At 42.9% G+C, this 23585-nt stretch overlaps 1 protein-coding gene across 5 annotated transcripts in view; it reads right to left on the bottom strand.

Moving 5' to 3' along the window:
* Positions 1–13754: 13754 nt before the first annotated feature.
* Positions 13755–23585, bottom strand: part of LOC105494991 (STIL centriolar assembly protein) — an 80705-nt gene continuing 70874 nt past the window's right edge. For 4 of the 5 annotated variants that reach the window (XM_011764098.3, XM_071093507.1, XM_011764099.3 and 1 more), the window contains one exon: positions 13755–15583. In XM_011764098.3, the coding sequence (XP_011762400.2) occupies positions 14797–15583 (787 nt within the window). In that variant the 3' untranslated portion in view covers positions 13755–14796. The remainder of the gene's footprint in view (positions 15584–23585) is intronic. The other variant, XM_071093504.1, reaches the window with a different exon arrangement.

Raw genomic sequence — 23585 nt, 5'->3', positions numbered from 1 at the left:
TCACTTTCCTCATTTGTAGAAGAGAGGTGATCATTTTCCATACATAATACTGTTTATATAAGGATTATTTTTAATAAGGAAAATTTCAATTTGAGGAAATGTCATTATTTCCCTCTTCCACTTTCAAAGGACTATTCTCTCCATTTTTGCCCTTGTCCCTTGCCCTGGAAGAACCCCTACCCCATCAGTAAGCAGGCCTCAAGAATTCCGAGCTTAAGAGTCAGGTCTGTGCTTCCAAACCCCAGGACTGCTGTCAGAATTCTCAGGGATGGAAGGAACTCCACTCTCAGTGGCTCTCAAAGTGGATGGTCAGCATCACCTAGGAACTTGTTAGAAAAGCAAATTCTCAGGCCTCACCCCAGGCCTACTACTACTGCTCTGAGGGTGAGGCTCAGCAATCTGTTTTCCCAAGCCTTTCTGGTGATTTCTGACACACACACAAAATTTGAGAACCACTTCTCTAGTTTACAACCCACATCTGTAGCAAAGGCCAAAGTAAAATTGTGTTAAGAAAACACCGTGCTTTTTGTTTTTTTGAGACAGAATTTCGCCCTGTCTCCCAGGCTGGAGTACAGTGGTGTGATCTCAGCTCACTGCAACCTCCTCCTCCCGGGTTTAAGTGATTCTCCTGCCTTAGTCTCCTGAGTTCTCCTGAGTAGCTGGGACAACAGGTGAGCGCCACCACGCCCAGCTAATTTTTTTTTTTTTTTTTTTTTTTTTTTTTTTTTTTTAGACAGAGTCTCCCTTTGTCACCCAGGCTGGAGTGCAGTGGCACAATTTTGGCTCATCACAACCTCTGCCTCATGAGTTCAAGCAATTCTTGCACCTCAGCCTCCCAAGAAGCTGGGACTACAGGCGTGCACCACCACGCTCAGCTAATTATTTGTATTTTTAGTAGAGACAGGGTTTCACCATGTTGTCCAGGCTGGTCTTGAACTCCTGACTTCAGGTGATCTGCCTGCCTCGGCCTCCCAAAGTGCTGGGATTACAGGCATGAGGCACTGTGCCTGGCCTTTTTTGTATTTTTAACAGAGATGAAGTTTCACCATGTTAACCAGACTGGTCTCGAACTCCTGACCTCAGGTGATCTGCCGATCTCAGCCTCCCAAAGTGCTGGGATTACAGGCATGAGCCACCGCGCCTGGCCTGTGCTTTTTAAGGTTTCGAAGCCATTTTCCTTTCCCTAACCCATGCGGAAGACCAAAGCATGCAGAAGCATGCAGAAGACTGAAGTTGCTTTCCAAACTTACAGAAGAGATAGTGTCTAAGCTTAACTGTCCTTATGAGCAGAGAACCCCAATAGCTCTGCCATCAATGATTTTATTCCCAGAGCTGTTAGAAAAGGACAGAACATGTGCACAGCCACCAGTTCTCTGGCTAGCAAGTAGTTGTTGATACTTACTGAGACAGAGCCCTGGCCCAGGAGTACACATTAATACATGTGGACAAGACCCCTGGGCCCCTGAAGGGGACTGTATGTCCTGGAGACTGCCATGTGTGCCTGCACTGCTTCCTACTTCTGCCTCTGTTCTGTCTTTTGATCCTCCACTATAACCTGCCGGGCTGCTTGTGTGATCCCCACTTTAAAAATGAGGAAACAGGCTCATCTCACCCAGTCACTCAGTTGGTATACATCCAAGTCAGCTTAGCCCCAGTGCCTTCTCCATTCCTGCTGTATTACTTTGGGAGAACTATTTCAAAATCTTGAACACTTTGGATAGCACTGTGATATCCCCTGGTTTCAATCCTTTGACCTTAAAGAAGATAAATAGCCACAATTATCATGAAAAGATTCTTCAACTTGTATTAAGGAAATATAAATTAAAACCACAATGAGATGCCATGACACATCCACTAAAATGGTTAAAATTTAAAAGACTGACAATACTAAGTATTGCTGAGGATGTGAAGGAGCAACCGGAGTTCTCCAGCAACATTGTTGAAGGAAATGCAAAAATTACTCAACCACTTTGGAGAACTCTTTTGCACTTCCTATGAATGTGCAGTTTATAAACATACATTTACTGAGATAGCTGAAAAATATATATCCACAAGAACACCTGTACATTAATATTCATAGAACTTTTATTTGAAAAGCAAAAAACAATAAACAATTCAACTATCCATCAACAGGTGAATGGTAAACAAATTGTGGTACATTCATGTAATAGAACACTACTCAGCAACAAAAAAGGAACAAATTACAAATGCCAGAAACAAACTGACACATGCCAGAATATAGACCTCTCAACAACAGGCTCAGTGAAAGAAGCCAGACACAAAAGACTAATTAGCGTATGATTCCATTTATATGAAACTCTAGAAAAAGCAAAGTTGTTTTTTTTTTTTTTTGAGACAGAGTTTCACTCTTATCACCCAGGCTGGAGTGCAAAGGTGCCATCTCGGTTCACCGCAACCTCCACCTCCTGGGTTCAAGTGATTCTCCTGCCTCAGCCTCCCAAGTAGCTGGAATTACAGGTGCCCGTCACCACGCCCGGCTAATTTTTGTATTTTTAGTAGATTTGGGGTTTCACCATGTTGACCTCAGATGATCCGCCCACCTTGGCCTCCCAAAGTGCTGGGATTACAGGTATGAACCACCGTGCCCGGTCAGCAAAGTTAATTTCTAATGGCAAAGCTCAGATCAGGGGTGATGGAAGAGGACGTATGACTGCAAAGAGGCACAGGGAACTTTCTGCGTAAAAGAAATATTCTATATCTTGATTGTGGTGGTGGTTATATGAGTGTATGCATTTGTCAAAAGTCAACAAACCATATTCTAAAATGAGTCCATCTTATTGTATGTAAATTATGCCTAAAAAATGGACTATAAACATTCTTTGTGGCCCCACATCAATCTTACATCGTCCAGGAAAACTTTTCTGATCAATACTGTCCTCAGCTGCATTGATATCTCCTCCTCTCACCACTTGCTCTCCTGATTAGCATACCCTGGAGCCCTCCGTTACAGTCTAACTCATGCTGCTCAGGGCCAGGCACACAGGGCATGAAAAAGGATCTGGAGATAAGGGAGGAACAGAATTAATGGTATTTGAAAAAGTGACAGAGACATCTGCCAGGAAGTAGGATTATGTCTTCCTGTGACCCTCAGTTTCCCTATCTGTAATAGGAATGGGGTGGGGCAACCACAGGATCTCTCTCTCCCTTTTATCTCTTATCATCTCTTTCACTCTGCTTCTCATCTATGCCATCTCTATTTTAAGCGCATGTGCATTCTCTCTGTCTCTAAGTCTGCTCCTCTTTCCTACCCCTGCCCTGTCTCTCCATCTCTGTCTTTAATCTGCTTCTCATCATTGCTTCCTTCCTCTTTTTTGGTCTCTGTTCAGGCTCTCAAAAAGAACTCCAGCTGTGCACGGGTACCCTATAGAAGCAAGGCATGCCGATTCTCTTGTCACATTCCTGACAGGCTGGACCTGTTAGAAAGTCATAAGCTGGTCTGTCAGTTGTATGGGATTGGGGAGACGGGAAAATGAAAAGGAGGGTGGAAAGGGAAGGGGAGAGACTTGGAAAGGCACCGTTCAGGAGGCACACAGGCTTGGCACACTGGATGCAGGGGATTAGGCCTGCTGGACTCTGGCAGAAGCTCTGAGTTCCCAAGAAAAGCTGTGGCAGGAGGCCCTCTCCTCCACACGGCCTGTGTGCCCAGTCCAGAACGCATGCCACAGGACACAGCCTGTAGCTGATTAAGAGCACATGGTTGACTCTCAGGCCACCTTGGACTAGAATGCCTCCTCAACAACTTAGCAGCTAATAACCCTAAGCAAGTTGCATCACTTCTCTGTGCCTCAGTTTCCTCATCTCTAAAATAGAGGTAAAAATAACACATGAGGCTAGGCGCGGTGGTTCACGCCTGTAATCCCAGCACTTTGGGAGGCCGAGGCAGGTGGATCACCTGAGGTCAGGTGTTTGAGACCAGCCTGACCAACATGATGTAACCCCGTCTCTACTAAAAATAAAAAAAAAAATTAGCCGGGCATGGTGGCATGCACCTGTAATCCCAGCTACCAGCAGGCTGAGGCAGGAGAATCCCTTGAACCTGGGAGGTAGAGGTTGCAGTGAGAAGGAGAGGCAGGAGAATCCCTTGAACCCCACCTCCCAGGTTCAAGGAGTTCTCCTGCCTCAGCCTTCCGAGTAGCTGCGATTACGGCACCAGCCACCACGCCAGGCTAATTTTTGTGTTTTTAGTAGACAGGGTTTCATCATGTTGGCCAGGCTGGTCTTGAACCCCTAACCTCAATGATCCGCCTGCCTTGGCTTCCCAAAGTGTTGGGTTACAGGTGTGAGCCACCATGCCTAGCCTCATTTATTCATTTTATTCCACATTTACTAAGTATCTTTTTTTTCTTTTTTTTTTTTTTTGAGACGGAGTCTCACTTTGTCACCCAGGCTGGAGTGAAGTAGTGCGATCTTGGCTCACTGCAACCTGTGAGGAGGGCAGTCATTCACTGTCTCTGGAACTCAGTTTCATAGTCTGTACAGTGGGCACGGCCCTTGCTTCTTTGTTTATTTTAAACAAACACTTTTTGAGCAGTAGTGCTGGGCCCTGTACTGTCTGCTGGGGATGTGAGAGAACCCAAGAGTCCATTTGCACTGCCTCAGGAGACTAAGGTGTGTGCCTACTACAGGCTTACAAAAATTGAGAGGAATAGAATTAAATTGTGTACATAAGCTCAGTTCTTTTGTGGCACACAGGTGGGAATCTTGCTTCTCCCAGGTTATTCCCACATTGTCTTTTTTTTTTTTTTTTTTTTTTTTGAGGTGGACTCTCACTCTCTCGCCCAGGCTGCAGTGCAGTGGTGTGATCTCAGCTCACTGCAAGCTCCCCCTCCCGGGTTCACGCCATTCTCCTGCCTCAGCCTCCCGAGTAGCTGGGACTACAGGCGCCCACCACCACGCCTGGCTAATTTTTGTATTTTTAGTAGAGACAGGGTTTCACCATGTTAGCCAGGATGGTCTCGATCTCCTGACCTTGTGATCTGCCCACCTTGGCCTCCCAAAGTGCTGGGATTACAGGCATGAGCCACCGCGCCCGGCTCCCACATTGTCTTGTTTCCCCACACCCTTGGGGAATTGGGCCCTGCTGAACTGGGTGGCAGGAGGAGGGGGAAGGGTGAACACCAAGTGAACCTCCTCGAGGCAGAGAGAGCCAAGGTGTTTGGTTGCCCTGGGACTCCCAGTGGAGCTGAAGGTCCGTCCTCTGCTCCTGTGTCCCTTCCTCCAGCTCCTTCTCCTGTGTCCCTTAAACATGCTCACAGCGTGGTACCAATCACACTTATCTGGGTGTCTGTGTACCCCACCAAGACCCTCAAAAACTGGGACCACGTCTATGGTTTGTCTATACCCCAGCATATCATGGAGGCAGAGTAGGAGCAAATATATGTATGTTTTAAAAATAAGAGGAGCAGAGACAGAGCTGGAGAAAGAAATTGAGAGAAAGGGAAATCACCCAGCAGGAACCTGGGCCATGAACTTGAAGGAAGCGGGACTGGCTAGCCCTCCTGGCCCTAGAAACCAGCCACAGGGAAATGTGAAAGTACATCCTGTATGTCCTTGTGAGGAGAGATAAATATTTCCATGATTGCATGAACTGTGAGTCCCAACCCCTTCCTGGGACAGCCCAGGAAATGCAGGCCTTAATGGGGGTTTGGGGATGGGTAGACTCTCCGTATCTCCACAGAGGGTCTCTGTGCTGGGTGGGGAGGTGAGGGCAAGCAGAGGTCTTGGAGAGTCACAGCACAGGCCCCTCCATGGTGATTTTGGGGGTTTGGAGCAAGTCACTCACAGGAGTGACTCAGCTATGAAACATGAACCTGCTCCCCTTCCAACCAACATCTAAGACCTAGTGTCACTTTATCAAGGTAGGACCAACGGTTTTAGGGAACTGAAGCACATGCTTATTTCAACCTGCTGCTCCCAAGGGATAAGGAGGAGAAAAAGAAGGAGAACATAGGCTCTGAAGCCATACAGACCAGAGTTCAAATCCTGACTTCACTACTTACTTCATCTGTGTGGCTTGGGCACGTCATTTTACGTTTGAGTCTCCATTTCCTCAAAGGGATAATCCCAATCTGATGGTCAGGTTAAGAGCATGAGATCTGGGCCGGGTGTGGGGGCCCACACCTGTAATCCTAGCACTTTGGGAGTCTGAGGTGGGCAGATCACTTGAACCCAGTAGTTCAAGACCAACCTGGGCAACATGGCGAAACCCCGTCTCTATCAAAAAAAAAAGAGCATGAGATCTGGAACCAGACTGCCAATATTTAAATCCTTATATTGGCTGTGTGAACTTGGGCCACATTACTTAACCTGTCTGTTCCTATTTCTAGCCTGCTAAATGGGAGATTAGAATAGTATCGACTTCATGCAGTTGTAAGGAATAAATGAGTTAACAAATGTAACAGACTTAAGACATAGCAGATGTGTTCAGTAAAGGTTAAATACTGTTATTACTGCACCAAATTGTGATGATTAGATGAAGGAATATGTGTAATAATGCTTTCCTTTAAACCCTACTGATCTCCAATGTGGCAAGCAAATAGTATTGGTTCCGTAGCAGGCAGTTTCTGGTCTTTAAAAAGATCTCTAAGAATAGTTTCATTTTCCTTCCCTCAATCTCATTCTTATTCCACCATCCTGAACCAGGAGTTTGTCTCTTGTTGCAGGTGGTTTCTTCTGATTTGTCCCAATTCTTGGTAATTCTGAATACTTCTGATGTCTGCATGTGAAGCTGCATGTCTGCTTCCTCTTACCAGGAAAGGCTATTGTGAGGTCTAAATGAGATACTGAGTAGGACTCTGATCAGTGTTAGACGAAGGTGATTCTGCATATATGTGTCCGAGCATGCATACATGCACACCTACAACAGTAGGATCTAACAGCACCTTCTCTTTCTTTGTTATGCTCCCCAGAGTCTAGCACAAGGCCCCTGACATAGCAGGAGCATTTGGCAGATCTTTTCCATGTAGCTCTTCCTTGGACAAGGGAATCACATACAGTCCCTGCTCTTGAGGAGCTTCCAAGCTGGTTGTAATGAATTTTGTGAGAGGACAAGAAAAGGACCAGAGAAAGGGCTATGGAATTTCTTTTCTTTTCTTTCTTTCTTTCTTTTCTTTCTTTTTTTTTTTTTTTTTTTCCAGCCTTGATCTCCTGGACTCAAGTGCCTCAGTCTCTCGAGTAGCTGGGGCTACAGGTGCACGTGGCATCATACTCAGCTAATTATTTTGTTTTTATTTTTTTGTAGAGACGGAGCCTCCCTATGGTGCCCAGGATGGTCTCAAACTCCTGAGCTTAAGTGACCCTCCCTCTCAGAATGTTGGGATTATAAGGCATGAGCCACCGTGCCCGGCCTGCTATGAAATCTCAAAGAGGGATAATATCACTTCCACATGAGGATTACAGGAAGATTCTTTTAGGATGGGAGGGGAGGCAGAGATTTTCAGGGGTCCACAGGACTTTGAACCTGTAGAGAGTTTGGAGGCATAGGAGAAATGTAAGCAAAGGTAAGAAAGCTGAAGAGTGTCTGTGTGCGTGGGGGATGCCTTCCTTTTCTGTCCTTTGTGCTATGTCCAGGAGAACAGAGAGGCCTGGGTTTGATTGCCCAGTACCTAACTTTCTGACTTACATGCCATGGTATATGGTAGTAAAACCTGGAAGGCTGGAGTCCTGAACTCCAGCCCCAGCTCTTGCTTACAACACGGTGTGAAGTTGAGCAGGTCCCATCTCTTCTTTGGACCCCGGGGTCCTCACGCATAGGAGGACTAAGTGATTGCTTAAGGCCCTCAGGCTCTCACACTCTTGGATACCTGATGTCATCTTTCCATTGTGTTTGTGATTAGCCCCTCCCTCACCCCTTTGTGGCCCCAGACCTCCCATGAAGAGGCAGGACACAGAGCTCTCCCCAAATCCATCCTTTTCCTGGAGTTCAGCCTCTGACCAGGAAGTGGGAAAACAGGATTTCCTCTGAGGATGTTCTCTGTGACCCAGACAGTTCCGGTATGGGGAGTGGGGAGGAAGAGATAGGGAGCATCGTCCAGGATTCCAAACCTTGAAGCACCTTTTCATGGGCTTTATGTTTTGAGCTCCTTAGAAACTGAATGCTTAATTCAGAGCTGAAGAAAGACATGTTGGTACTTTGAACAGATATTACTTAACATTGTTGTGGGGAATGACAGAATTTCCTTTTAAATTATGAAATATATTAAACACTATATTAAATAAAAAGTGAGGAAATCTCACTTCTACCTGTGGAAATCCTTCAAAATCTTTCAAAGACCAACCCCACTGCTTTCGCTTGCAGGAAGCCTTTCTCTCCTCTGGATTTTCAAATAACTGCTCACATACGATTTCCACACCATCATTTCATACAATTACAGCATATCAGAGACACTTAGGGTTAACCGCTTCATCTCAAAAACTGGGAAACTAAAAACCAGTGACTTGTCCAATGTTACAGAGTTTGGGGCAGAGCAACAGGAACCCAATTATTGCTGACTCCTAATTTGGTGTTCTATCTACTTGTGTGTCTTTTCTTTCCTATGTTTGGTTCCCTTCCCCAGATCCCCTGTTCCAAATGCTATACCTATTTATAGCTCCCTGCTTTTGCAGAAGTGGTTCCCTCCATCAGAAATATCCCTGACTCCTCTTTTCTTTCCTATTGCTCCTGATTCTAGGAAAATGTCACTGCCCCTCTAGAATATTCTCAAAATAACCTCCCAGCTTCTCTCATATTCTCACATATTGTGTAGTTTCATTATAAGCACTTATCTAATGGTATTGCGAATGTTTGCATGTCTCTCCCTCATTAGACTGAATTACTCTAGGGCACATTTTGTTCATCATCTTATGCTCAGCTTCTAGCTCACTGTCCAGCAGGATCAACATTATTTATCTGTTGAGTGACTAGGTGCAAAAATGATACTTGCGTGGAGAGGAAAGGTGGAGGGAGTGGCTGCATTGGGCTAGATGCTGTGGAGGGACACTAGGCTGGAGTCCTGGTTGTTAACTATAAGTGTATGATTTTACCCTGTTATACTTTGTGTCTGTCTCATCTTTGGTAAAAAGGGATCCATTTTGCCTGTCATACGTATTTCAGTAGGGTTTTGTTGTGAGAATTCTGTGTAAAAAATATGTGGAAAAGCACTTTGCAAAGTGTGAAGGAATCTGCAAACGCCAGACATTATCAGGAAATTTATATTGCTGGTATAAGGGCCTCTCAGTTAATCTAGGAGGCTAGGAAAGGTTCTGCCTTCATGAGCAATGCCTAGAAAACAAGGGCACAGAAGGAACTTTTTGTTCCTTCAATTTCCTAGAGCCCTTATAGTACAGACTCAGTACTAGTTTATCACATTGTAAAATCAATGGAAGTGAACACTTTAACATTAACAGAGCTGGGGTTGCTTACTTCAGAACACATGAGTAAAAAATGATTGTCTCTGGTCTTGGCTAACAGGCAAGAGACTCCTTCCTGAAGAAAATGAAAGTGGGGCAGCTTGGAGGACAGCACAGTATTTAAAGACAGCATTGGCTGTAGTATTTGAAATAATTTATTCAGCTCAAGATCTATTTCTTGCAGAAAGCTCTTCCTGAATTCCTCAGGCCTGAGAGGTTGTATTTCTCAATGGCTTAGTAAGACCTTGAGCTCTAGAGTTATACTGAAACTTGAATCTCTGGTAGCAACTTACTTGGGTAAATTACTTCCCTGAAGCTCTTCCCTCAACTATGAAGATAACAATCACTGTCTTAGTCTGTTTTTATTGCCTATAACAAAAGTATCTGAAACTGAGTAATTTATAAAAAGGAGTTTATTCTTACAGTGATGGAGGCTGAGAAGTTGAAAGCTGAGGGGCTGCATCTTGTGAGGGTCTTCTTGCTGGTGGGGACTCTGCAGAATCCCGAGGTGGCACAGGGCATCCAAGGTGAGGGATGCATCCAAGAGCATGCTAGCTCGGGTCTCTCTACCTTTTCTTTTTTTTTTTTTTTTTTTTTTTTTTTGTGAGACAGGGTCTCACTCTGTTGCCAGGCTGCAGTGCAGTGGCGCAATCTGGACTCACTGCAACCTCTGCCTCCGAGAGGTTCAAGTGATTCTCCTGCCTCAGTTTCCCGAGTTGCTGGGACTATAGGTACGCACCACCACGCCCATTCACCATGTTGGCCAGGATGGTTTCAATCTCTTGACCTCGTGATCCGCCCGCCTCAGCCTCCTAAAGTGCTGGGATTACAGGCATGAGCCACCAGGCCTGGCCTTCCTTTTCTTATAAAGCCACCATTAATCCATGAATCTATGAACGGATTAACCCATTTAAGAGGGCAGAAGGCTCATCACCCAATCGCCTCTTAAAGTCCCCACATCTCAACACTGCCACACTGAAGATTAAGTTTCAACATGAGGTTTGGAGGGGACAGATAATCAAACCATAGCTATCACCAACTGGGGTCAGCCAGGAGGCTTAAATGAACTAATGCATGTGAAGTGCTCTGCACAATGACCCGTGAGCACACAGTAAGTCTTAAAAAGACGGACATGATCACCAGTACATTGTTGTGGCTCCTTAGAGTCTAGATCACTCATGTTGGCTTTTCGTCACACTCTCATAACTCTTGTGACTATTTCCTGGTTATATCTGTTTTCCGTGGAATCTTTACAGCTGGTAAAGGTAAAGATTTAAACAGTATCCTTGCTGTTACTGTTTAAAATGTCTACATTTTAAAGGATACTGTTTAAAATTTCTACATCCACTTCTGGGGGGCTTAGCACAGGGCAGGATAAGGCAGAGGACAAAAGTGGAGCATGGAGTAGTTATTGATTTAAACTAATCGGCAAGGGGATTAGAGGTTGAGTGAGACTTTTGGCGAAGTGGGATAAGAGTGGTTGCCAACTGGCCAGGACTCGCACTAACGGGTTTGTTACCCAGAAGTTAGGTAATATAAGTTCCATCATTTTCCTATGCCATTTTGAAGTAGCATCCATGTTATCTTATAAACAGTATGTTGCAGGACTGGAGGAAAGAAATTCAGAGATATGTCACTTGAGAGGCAAGTATCTCCAAAGTTTTTTTTTTTTTTTTTTTTCTTTTTTGAGAACAGAGTCTAACTCTGTTGCCCAGGCTGGAGTGCAGTGGCACAATCTCGACTCACTGCAATCTCTGCCTCCCAGGTTCTAGTGATTCTCCTGCCTCAGCCTCCCAAGTAGCTGGGACTATAGGGGTGCGGCACCACACCTAGCTAATTTTTGTATTTTTAGTAGAGGCAGGGTTTCACCATGTTGGCCAGGCAGGTCTCGAACTCCTGACCTGGGGTGATCCACCCACCTTGGCCTCCCAAAGTGTTGGTATTACAGGCGTGAGCCACCGCGCCCAGCCTAAAATTTTAAAATCCAATTTTCGCAGTACTAATGCTTTCTCTAAAGATGCCTAAAAGTTATCATAGCAACTAATTTACCAAATAACTTGTGTTAGGCCATTTTTGCATTGCTCTAAAGAAACATCTGAGACTGGGTAATTTATAAAGAAAGGAGGTTTGAAGTGGTGGGGAGGGGGGTAGGCGCCATACACTTTTTAAGCTTTTAAACGACTAGATCTCACCTGAACTCACTATCTTGAAGATAACACCAAACCATGAGGGACCCGCCCCTGTGACCCAAACACCTCCTACCAGGCCCCACCTCCAGCATTAGGGATTACAATTCAACATGAGATTTGGGTGGGAACAAACATCCAAACTCTATCAACCTTCTCATAGTAGAACACCTTCTAGAGTAGGCTTTAGTAATGGTTCCTCTTCTCTTGGCACATGTTTAGTAGAAAGAGACATTGTTTTGTTGAATTAATCTGCAGTCTAAATTCAGGCTCCAAAACTCCTTAGACATTTTAATTAGATGTGGCCTTGGCCAGGTGCAGTGGCTCACGCCTGTAATCCCAGCACTTTGGGAGGTCAAGGTTGGTGGATCACCTGAGGTCAGGAGTTCGAGACCAGCCTGGCCAACACAGTGAAACCGTGTCTCTACTAAAAATACAAAAATTAGCTGGGCGTGGTGCCACACCCCTGTAGTCCCAGCTACTCAGGAGGCTGAGGCAGGAGAATCACTTGAACCTGGGAGGTGGAGGTCACAGTGAGCCGAGATCATGCCACTGCATTCCAGCCAGGGTGAAAAAGTAAGACTCTGTCTCAAAAAAAATTAGATATGGCCTTAAATTAGATGTGGTAATAAGTGATCAAATTAGACTTTGCCTAAAAAGCTTAGGCTCCATTTTTACTATTAAGATAGCTTCTTGTTTGGTATAAACATTACAGGACTCCCAGTGATAAAGGTACTTGATGAGGCTGTCAGTTGATTCACTTTCTCTGTTTCAATAGTGTGCAATATAAATCGTACCTACATTCATTGAGTGAAACTGAGGGCTAAACAGAAGACACTTGAAGTGGCATTGACAATTCCATTATGTAAACTTACCCCAATAAAACATGTAAGCGAATTTTTATGCTATTCATTAAAATAACTAAAGCCCCAAACAATGTGCATGGAAACACAGGGCAAGACATTGCCATTTACATGTCTTAATTTTAATCATCATTGCCATTTACATGTCTTAATTTTAACTTGAAAGAGCAATGATGTAGGGAAAGATGCACTAACTGGTCCGTGGCTCCAGTGGGGAACAGTAGGGAGCCACCATGTTGCTATACTTGGGCTTGCTACTATAAAGCGGTATCAGGTTGTCTTGGAAAGCCACAGCTGGGTTGAAAATGGATCCAAAGTCTATGTATTTCCAGTTTACATATCAACTTTGATGTGAAACATCTCAATTTAACTTCATCAGAAAAGCTTTATCTTTCAAGTCAATGAAGACTCTTTCATCTATATTCAAATATAACAATTTAAGACCTTTTAAAAAAGGTTGTGGGGGATGTGCCAGGAAAGAACTGATACACTCAACGACTTGGATGTATCTTAGGACATCATGCCAAGTGAAAACAGCCAATTTTAAAAAGGTATACACTGTATGATTCCTTTTATATAAAAGATTCTTAAAATGCCAACATTCTAGTGGTGGAGAACAGATCACTGGCTGTTGGAGGTTAGGGTTGGAGAGACCATGTTTCAAAAGACTACCACTAGGGAGTTTGTGGTGATGGAATAGTTCTGTATGCTGACTATGGTAGTAGTTATGTGATTCTATAAAAGACAAAATTTCAGCCAGGCGCAGTGGCTCACGCCTATAACCAGCACTTTGGGAGGCTGAGGTGGGCAGATCACGAGGTCAGGAGTTAGAGACCAGTCTGGCCAACAAGGTGAAACCCCGTCTCTACTAAAACTACAAAAATTAGCCAGGCGTGGTGGTGTATGCCTGTAATCCAGGCTACTCGGGAGGCTGAGGCAGAAGAATCACTTGAACCCAGGAGATAGAGGCTGCCGTGAGCCAAGATCACGCCACTGTACTGCATCCTGGGAAACAGAGCAAGACTCCATCTTGAAGAAAAAAAAAGGTAAAATTTCATACGGCTATACACCAAAAAGTAAATAAATGAGTGCGTGTAAACACTTGTGAAACCTGAGAGGTCTGTGGTTCAGTTATTAGCATTATAGCCAATGTCAATTGCTTGCTTTTGTTCATTTACTATGCTTATGCACGATATTATCACTGGAGGACACTGGAAGAAGAGTATATGGGAACTCTGTATTATTTTTGTAATTTGGGGGCAGGCTAAGAGTTTTTTAAAAAGTGGGGAATAAACTAAAACAGAGAACAAAGGAAAAGAGTCAATCTAGACATTTTTATTAAGTTCTATTAAAAAATATTAAGACATTTGAAAAACTCAGAAAGTTTATAAAACATACTCATACTCAATAATTTTCTTATTCTTTGATAGCCAGCGTGACATGTTGAAGATGTTACACTAAAACCAACCCACCACACTGCAAAAAGTTGTATCTCCAGAGTTTACTAAACATGCATCCTAATTCAGAGGAAATACTCTTGTCTAAAAGAGTGTTATTTTTATTATTTTCAAAAATAACTTTTCCCTTAAACTCAGAAAGGGCTGATTTCGCTAATTTACCCAATACCATGATAACTTATGTTCTTGTAGTGATATGGGATAAATGCAGAGATGAAACATGCTAGAACTTCTTAAAATGGACAGTATAGCTGGGCGCAGTAGCTCATGCCTGTAATCCCAGCACTCTGGGAGGCCGAGGCGGGCGGATCACCTGAGGTCGAGAGTTTGAGACCAGCCTGACCAACATGGAGAAAATCTGTCTCTACTAAAAATACAAAATTACCCAGGCGTTGTGGCACATGCCTATAATCCCAGCTACTTGGGAAGCTGAGGCAGGAAAATCACTTGAACCTAGGAGGCAGAGGTTGCAGTGAGCCGAGATCGTGCCACTGCACTCCAACCTGGGCTACAAGAGCAAAACTCCATCTCAAAAAAAAAAAAAAAAAAAAGTAAAAAAAGTACAGTATAAAAGAGCAGTTGAGACTCAGAGCTGGATAGTATTTATCTACTTAAATTTGTAGGAATAACTGATCTCAGGGTTTGTTTTTCTTAAAGGTTTCAGTGATGTTGAACAATTCTATTTGAACAATGAGAACTTAGTCCTATCACTAGTCAGCCATCTCACAGAAAAAGTCACTCTTCCCAGTTGGCTGCTACCAAGAAACAGACTGACTCCAGAATGATCAGGAAATCCCAAAACTACCACAAGGCTCTCTGGCTTCCCTAAGTATCTTCAGGAGACACCCTGTCCCTGTATTAAAAGAGCAGGGAGTTAAAAGGTTAAAATAATTTTGGTAACTGTCTGAGATGTTTTACATCTAAGAAGGTGCCTACTGAATTCATGCTATTCATCTGCTTTAGAGTTTCAGAAGGTTGCAGACTTTCAGGAAAAATTGCAATGTCCCTTTCATTTTCTTTCTCAAGATGTTGAGTGAACTCTGCTTTCCCGGTTCGAAGGTTCACTGCAGGACTTGGTTTAAGGTTCTTTAATAAGAAAGCTGGCTTTTCAGTCAACTGCTGTTTTGCTTTTGTCTGCAAAACTTCATTTGTAATATTTCTTAATACTGGCATATCTGCGTTAGTGCCCACAGATTCACAGTTAGAACAATTAATTATTTCATGGTCATTCTTAGAAGGCTCTTTCTGACCACCAAGCTGTTCAGGTATGGACGTATGGTTCTGATTCAATAAATGTTCACTCTTGCTATTTGCATTGTCGGGAGGCTCCTCTTCATCTTCACTATTGTCACTGCTTTGTAGGAGTCCATATCTCTTCATATATTTTTTGGTTGCAAATGACATGTTGTTTGGTGAAATTAAACTAAGCCCTACTGTGCTTCTGTCTGTATTAATATGGAGAAGGCTGAATGGGTCACAATTATTTTGGTTTGATCGAGTGACAGACAGTTGTGACAGCTGATTTTCATTTAAATATTTCAGAGCTATAGCATTTGCCTCCATGCTCAAATCCACACCATTGGGGCTTAAGCCACTCATGCCAACATTAGCAAATGACATGCAGTTTAATCCAGAGATCACTGCTTCTGGGCTGATGCATGCCAACACACTGAAAGACACAAAGCAGTAAACCATCATTTACCATATTCTAACTAATACCTAGTTCTCAATGCGTTCCATTCTATACAAGCAACAAAAGATCTTCAGCTTTAAGTTCATGGTCCTTTTATCTAAGTACTCAGACACCTAAGTCTTGATGATCCAGATACACAAAGGATAGATATGGGCTGGGTACAAATCTGTAATTTGTAATTTGGCCTAAGCCTGTAATCCCAGCAGACTGGGACACTGAGGTGGGAGGATTGCTTAAAGCCAGGAGTTCAAGATCAGCCTAGGCAATATAGCCAGATCTTGTCTCTACAAAAAAATTTAAAAATTGGCCAGGCATGGTGGTACACATTTATAGTCCCAACTACTCAAGAAGCTGGAGGATTGTGTGAGCTCAAGAGTTCAAAGTTACAGAGAGCCATGATCATGCCACTGTACTCTAGCCTGGGCAACCGAACAAGACTCTGTCTCTTAAAAAATAAAAAATAAATAAATAATTAAAAAAGGGATAAAAATAATAGCCTAGAAGGTAATCCATGATTTACAGGTTGAAAGTGGATACAAATTAATTTTCCTAAATCTGTATATCAGTCATGGTTTTAACAACAAATACAAGGCCTCAAATGTAAAAGTCATTCAACATAGCTATGAGTCATTTAATTTATGACTATTAACCCAAATAGCACAAGAGATCAGCTAATGTTTAATGTAAAGTAAAACATAAAAATAAAATCAAACACAAAACACATTTGATTATATAACAGTACAAGCTTTGGTAAGTAGCTCAGAAAATTAAATTGTTCATAGTTGAGGAGATTCCATTTGCAATGAATAAAAAACATCAACCAGTCTCTGGATATGGGCTTATACACACACACACACGAATACTTTTTTCATTAGTCATAATCTTCAACTTACTTTGATTAGTGTTAAGTCAACTGACTTACCTTTTCCTTAGTATCACATATATAATAAATAGCTGCTATTTTTTTTTTTTTTTGAGACAGGGTCTTGCTCTGTTGCCCAGTCTGGAGTGCAGTGGCAACTGCATGTCATTTGCTAATGCTGGCACAATTAGAGACTCAGGCTGGTCTCAAACTCCTGAGGTCAAGTGAGCCTCCCTCCTCGAACTCCCAAAAGTGATGGGATTACAGGCGTGAGCCACCGCACCCAGCCTGCTAATTATTGAGTCCTTATATATGCCAGGTACTCTGCTAAATGCTTTACATGCATTATTCATATACATTCCTCACAGTAACCTTTCTCAGGGAGGTATTCCCTATTGAATATTTCTATTTTATTCTCCATTTCAACACCTTACATTCACTTTCCACTACTTTTCTGTTTTCTTTTTGGCACTTATCGTGGTCTATACATTGAATACACATATCTACATATTCAATCAATGCTTGATTCTTATTTACTGTCTAGCACCCTCATGAAAGCCAATGAGGGCAGAGTTTTGTCTGCTCCCCCGGCCCCCACTGCAGTATCTTTGATGCCTGGGACACGTAGTAGGCACTCAGTAAGTACTTGTTGAATGAATAAAAGAAGTAGGTACTATGTTATATTTATTCTCAGTTGAGAAAGCTGAGGAATAGAGATTTGAGCTAATTTTCTCAAGCTAAATAGTACATAGCAAGCTGAGATAAACCATGACTGCCTTACTCTCTAGGGCTCTGTAACCACTGTTTTACTGTACTATATTCAGTAACTTGGATTTTTTCCATCAGAGTCCTTTGTGCACTATTTGTTGTGGTGAACATTATATTCTAGTCAAATATGCTATGGCTTTCTACATCATCCCATGAAGAAATTCAGCTGTTTTATATGTGCTAGCCACTGCTTGCATTCACAGACCCACAAAAATCAAACAACCATTATGTATTTTCATTCTTATAAGCACCTGAAATTTGCAAAAAACTGTTTCCAACCATTAATAATCCCTGAAACCAGGCTGGGCATGGTGGCTTATGCCTGTAATCCCAGCACTTTGGGAGGCCGAGGTGGGCAGATCACCTGAGGTCAGGAGTTCGAGACCAGCTTGGCCAACATGGCGAAACCCCATTCTACCAAAAATACAAAAAAAATTAGCCAGGCGTGGTGGCGGGCGCTGTAATCCAGCTACTCTGTAGCCTGAGACAGGAGAATCGTTTGAAGCCAGGAGGTGGAGGCTGCAGTGAGCCGAGACTGCGCCACTGCACTCCAGCCTAGGCGACAGTGAGCCTCTGTCTCAAAAAAAAAAAAAAAAAAAAAAAATTCCCTGAAACCAGTGATGCCATCACCAAACAATGGAACAGTGTGCTCAATAATGCTGGTCTTTATAACCTTGAAATTCTTCCTTAACCTTCTTGGCATTTAATGCTTTGAAGACTATTTTAATAAGATTAAAGAGATACTACTAATTTATCCAGACATTATTCTTTCATTCATAGTGACAATACTTTTGGAAGTCTTTTTCTACTTTGCCTATTTCCTCAGTCTATAGATAATATTAATGTAAATAATGTGATAAAAGCAAAGAAAACTTCTAATTCAAAATGTTAAATATTTAAAGAAAGCAGATCTAATTTGGGTGTTTTTTTTTTAATTAATTAACTTTTTTTTTTTTGAGACAAGGTCTCACTCTGCCACTAAGACTGGAGTGCAGTGTTGCAATAATGGCTCACTGTGGCATCGACCTCCCAGACTCAAGTGACCCTCCTACTAAAGCCTCGCAAGTAGCTGGGACTACAGGTGCATACCACCATGCCCAGCTAATCAAAAATTTTTCTTTTTGTAAAGATGGGGCCTCACTATGTTGTTCAGGCTGGTCTTGAACTCCTGAGCTCCAGTGATCCTCCCAAAGTGCTGGGATTACAGGCGTGAGCCACCATGCCCAGCCTCTAATTTTAAGTAGAGCTTCTTTTATAGAATGGTTAAAAGATCCATAAAGTAGTTAATATCAGTTTAGAAGGCTATTCAAGTTTCCATGCCTGACACAAGCTAGCCAATTTCAATTTGGAGGGTGGGGCAGGGGCAATGAGATATCATTACTTTAATAGCAAAACAAATCAAGACAGGCACAGGCCGGGTGCGGTGGCTCAAGCCTGTAATCCCAGCACTTTGGGAGGCCGAGGCGGGTGGATCACGAGGTCAGGAGATCGAGACTATCCTGGCTAACATGGTGAAACCCCGTCTCTACTAAAAATACAAAAAAAAAAAAACTAGCCGGGCGTGGTGGCGGGCGCCTGTAGTCTCAGCTACTTGGGAGGCTGAGGCGGGAGAATGGCGTGAACCCGGGAGGCGGAGCTTGCAGTGAGCCGAGATCACGCCACTGCACTCCAGCCCGGGCGACAGAGCCAGACTCTGTCTCAAAAAAAAAAAAAAAAAAAAAAAAAATCAAGACAGGCACAGTGGTATGCACACCTGTAGTCCTAGCTTCTCAGGAGCCTGAGGCAGGAGGATTGCTTGAGCCCAGGAGTTCAAGGGGCCAGCCTAGGCAAAATAGAGACCACATCGCTAAAAAAACAAATCAATAATACTCAGAACCAAAGCATATAAACACTAGGGTAATTAAGAGGAAAAGCAAAAAGGAATCCGCTCCACTAATCAAATCCTAAAAGCCTAAGCACAAATATATGCCTATGTTAAAATCTCATTAGATGTGCAGCTACAAGGAATGATGAAAGTCCATGAACAAATCTGAGTGAGAGCCATATGCCAACAATTTATGGGAAGCTCTAAAATTATTCCAACTCAGATGAAAATCAAGACTGCCACCTCTACAAATAAAAATAAGCCGGGTGTGCTGCTGCACACCTGTAGTCCCAGTTACTCAGGAAGCTAAGGTGGGAGGATCACTTGAGCCCAGGAGATTGAGGCTGCAGTGAGCCATGATTGTGCCACTGCACTCCAGCCTGGGCAATAGAGCGAGACCCTGTCTCTCAAAAAAAAAAAAAAAAAATCAACTTTGATTCATGATCCTATTTGAATCCAGATTAGTTATCTACTACTTATCCTAAACAGAGTTTTTCAACTACTAACCAGATAGCCAGGAAGCAAGGTAAAGAAGCAACTAGAGAGACTGCTTGAGACAGGTTTTGAATTCAAAAAGTCGCTCCAATTGGGAACCTATGTGTAGAGGTTGCTTCTAGACCTCGAACCCACAATCTCCATTTCCTGCACAATTTCTAGGTTTGTCTGGCACCCTCTTTCCCTGCCTTCCTGCCTTTAGACTCTCTTAATCTCTGCGGGATTCTATTAACAGGAAAATAGAAAGCAGGTCTTCCTTCCCCTGCCTTAGCCACTCTTCTGGTGGAATGATGTGCTCCTGGAGTCCAGAATTGGAACATGAAATGAGTTTTCACATCAATACAATGATGAAAGATGTCTGGTTTACAGAGCTAGAGGAACAGTATGGATTATAAGGATTAGTTTCCTAGAATATTTAACCTATAATTTGTAATAGTTTCTATAGAAAAATGTGTCTTAAATTCTAAACAACTGCCTTATAAACTTTTAGTATACCAGTTATATTATACCTACACACGTTAAAAAGATAACAATATAAGGTCTTAAATACTGACAGTAAATACTACAAAGACACTAAAAATGAACCTTCACTGTACGCTTCAGTGATGACCTGAGTAGGAGGAATGTTGTTTGTTCAGCAAATGACTCATTGAAGGCCCACTAAGTTAGTGGTAGAGGAAATGAGGATTTAGAACTATGCAAAATCTTCGCCGGATGTGGTGGCTCATACCTGTAATCCCAGCACTTTGGGAGGCTGAGGCTGGCAGATCACAAGGTCAGGAGTTCGAGACCAGCCTGGCCAATATAGTGAAATCCCATCTCTACTAAAAATACAAAAATTAGCTGGGCGTGGTGGTGCGCACCTGTAGTCCCAGCTACTCAGGAGGAAGGCTAAGGCAGAAGAATTGCTTGAACCTGGGAGGCAGAGGTTGCAGTGAGCCAGGATCATGCCACTGCACTCCAGCCTGGGCAACAGAGTGAGACTCTGTCTCAAAAAAAAAAAAAAAAAAAAAAAAAAACTTGCTGAAAATGCTGTCACAAGTACATGCTACAATTTACTGAGAACAAGGTAATTTAAGAGTACAAAACATCGGCCAGGCGCAGTGGCTCACACACGTAATCCCAGCACTTTCGGAGGCCGAGGCAGGTGGATCATCTGAGGTTGGGAGTTCAAGACCAGCCTGACCAACATGGAGAAACCCGGTCTCGACTAAAAGTACAAAATTAGCCGGGCATGGTGGCGCATGCCTGTAATCCCAGCTACTCAGGAAGGCTGAGGCAGAAGAATCGCTTGAACCCGGGAGGCGAAGGTTGTGGTGAGCCGAGATCACGCCATTTCACTCCAGCCTGGGCAATACAAAAGAAACTCCATCTCAAAAAAAAAAAAAAAAAGAGTACAAAACATCAATACACTCTGAGAGGTCCAAAGAGGTGACATCTGAGTTCAGCTTTGAAGGATAAGAAGGATTTGGCAAGGAGAAAGGTAAAAAAGAGCATCTCAGATAAAAGTAACATCAAGGAGTCTTGCAAGTGCTAATGGCAAGTAGGCTGGAACTTGGTAGAGAGTGGTAGGCCATTATACTCAAAAACTAAGTTTAAGTCAAACTGAAACAATGCGAATTAATCAGGTAGGCCTCAGATAGGCTGGGAGGACATTCCAGACGTAAGCCTAAGATAACTGGGAACCAAAATTTGACTCTTTTTTTTTTTTTGAGACGGAGTCTCGCTGTGTCTCCCAGGCTGGAGTGCAGTGGCGTGATCTCGGCTCACTGCAAGCTCCGCCTCCCGGGTTCACACCATTCTCCCGCCTCAGCCTCCCAAGTAGCTGAGACTACAGGCGCCCGCCACCACGCCCGGCTAGTTTTTTGTATTTTTAGTAGAGACGGGGTTTCACCATGTTAGCCAGGATAGTCTCGATCTCCTGACCTCATGATCCACCCGCCTCGGCCTCCCAAAGTGCTGGGATTACAGGCTTGAGCCACCGCGCCCGGCCCAAAATTTGACTCTTATGTTGGAGAAACTATTGCAGTACAGTTTCATATTTAATCAAAATGACATAGAGATGATGGCACATGCCTCTGGTCCCAGCTACTCAAAAAGCTGAGGCAGGAGGATTGGCTTGAGCCCAGGAGTTTGAGGTTACCTAAATTATGATTGTATCATTGTATTCCATTGTATTCCAGGGTGACAGGCCTGGGTGACAGAGCAAGATCCTATTTTTAAAAACTAAAATAAAAATTTAAATATACAGAAATTGCATCAATAATAAAATATAACTTTTAAAACTTTAAGGTATTTTTGGTCTTAATTAGTACAGATCTTTAAAAGGGACCATTTTGATGTAATTACAACACAGTATGAAAATACTCTTAAAGTTAGCTACCTCTCCTATGTGATTCCATGGCATTCTCTATCCTTCCATTTCACAGCAGGTATAAAAGATATTGACTATCTGTGTCTTCCCCACTGAACTGTAAACTCTATGAGAACAAAGATGTCTTTCTTTACCAGGTTATTTTGTGTATTATGATATCTCTTATAAGCTGGCTCACAGTAGAAACTCAGTATGCATTTGTTGAAGTTAATGTATTGGTGAAATGGTAGCTGGCATACATGTATATATGTAGCTGGTAATAATACTCTTTCAGAAAGCAACTTAGCAACGGCTTTAAAATTTTTGTATCATTTTACCTTAGTCTTTCCATTTCCAAGATTCTATTCTAAAACTGAAAAGCAATATTTGCAAAAGATCATCATAGCAACATTTAAAATAGTAAGAAACTGCAACTAACGTGACAAGTTCGTTCTCAGTTCTGACAAGAGGGGAAGGGTTAGGATACATAGCCTCTATCCTACAACATGGATAAAAAACTCCAAAAATGCTAGCCTCACTCTTCTACACTATTGGCAGGAATATAAACTGGTACAACTATTTGGTGAGCAATGGTAGTAGTATCTACTAAGACTATTCAGGAATTTATCTTACAAAGATACTTGTACCTGTAGAATGATGTTCACTTAGGATTGTTTGAAATAAAAATTAAGAGATTTGGCTTAAAGGTCCATTAATAGAGCACTGGGATTCAATATATTCTAGTACAAGGGTACAAAAGAATATTATGCAGCTGTTTAAATACATGAGAAAGAACTGTATATCCCTATAAGGAAAAGTATCCAAGATATTATAATACCATGTTTAAAAAAAAACAAAAACAAAAAAACAGACCAGGTGCAGTGGCTCACGGCTGTAATCCTAGCACTTTGGGAGGCCAAGGTGGGAAGATTGCTTGAGTCTAGGAGTTTGTTTGAGACCAGACTGGGCAAAACAGCAAGACCCCATCTCTGCAAAAAATAAAAAATTAGCCAAGTAGTGGTGCATGCCTGTAGTGCCAGCTACTCAAAAGGCTGAGATGGGAGGATCACTTGAGTCCACGAGGTTGAGGCTGAAGTGAGCTGTGATCACACCACTGCACTCCAGTCTGGGTGACACAGCGAGACTGTCTCAAAATTAAAACAAAAAAATCAAATCACAAAGTTTATCACATACATATATACGTGAACATGCATGGAACATTTCTACAATACAAAAGAAATGGTTAAGAGAAGTAACTTTTTAAAAATTTTTGTGAGACAGTCTTGCTCTGTTGCCCAGGTTGGAGTGCAGTGGCGCAGTCTCGACTCACTGCAAGCTCCGCCTCCAGGGTTCATGCCATTCTCCTGCCTCAGCCTCCCAAGTAGCTGGGACTACAGGTGCCTGGCACCCAGCTTGGCTATGTGTTTTTAGTAGAGACAGGGTTTCACCGTGTTAGCCAGGATGGTCTCCATCTCCTGACCTCGTGATCTGCCCACTTCGGCCTCCCAAAGTGCTGGGGATTACAGGTGTGAGCCACTGAGCCCAGCCTTTTTTTTTTTTTTTTTTTTTTGAGACTGAGTCTTGCTCTGTGGTCCAGACTAGAGTACAGTGGCGCAATCTCGACTCACTGCAACCT

This window comes from Macaca nemestrina, chromosome 1 (genome assembly GCF_043159975.1).
Source record: "Macaca nemestrina isolate mMacNem1 chromosome 1, mMacNem.hap1, whole genome shotgun sequence".
Classification (NCBI taxonomy): Eukaryota; Metazoa; Chordata; class Mammalia; order Primates; family Cercopithecidae; genus Macaca; species Macaca nemestrina.
Note: the sequence above shows the minus strand (reverse complement) of the source record. Positions and strands in the feature narration are given on the sequence as shown.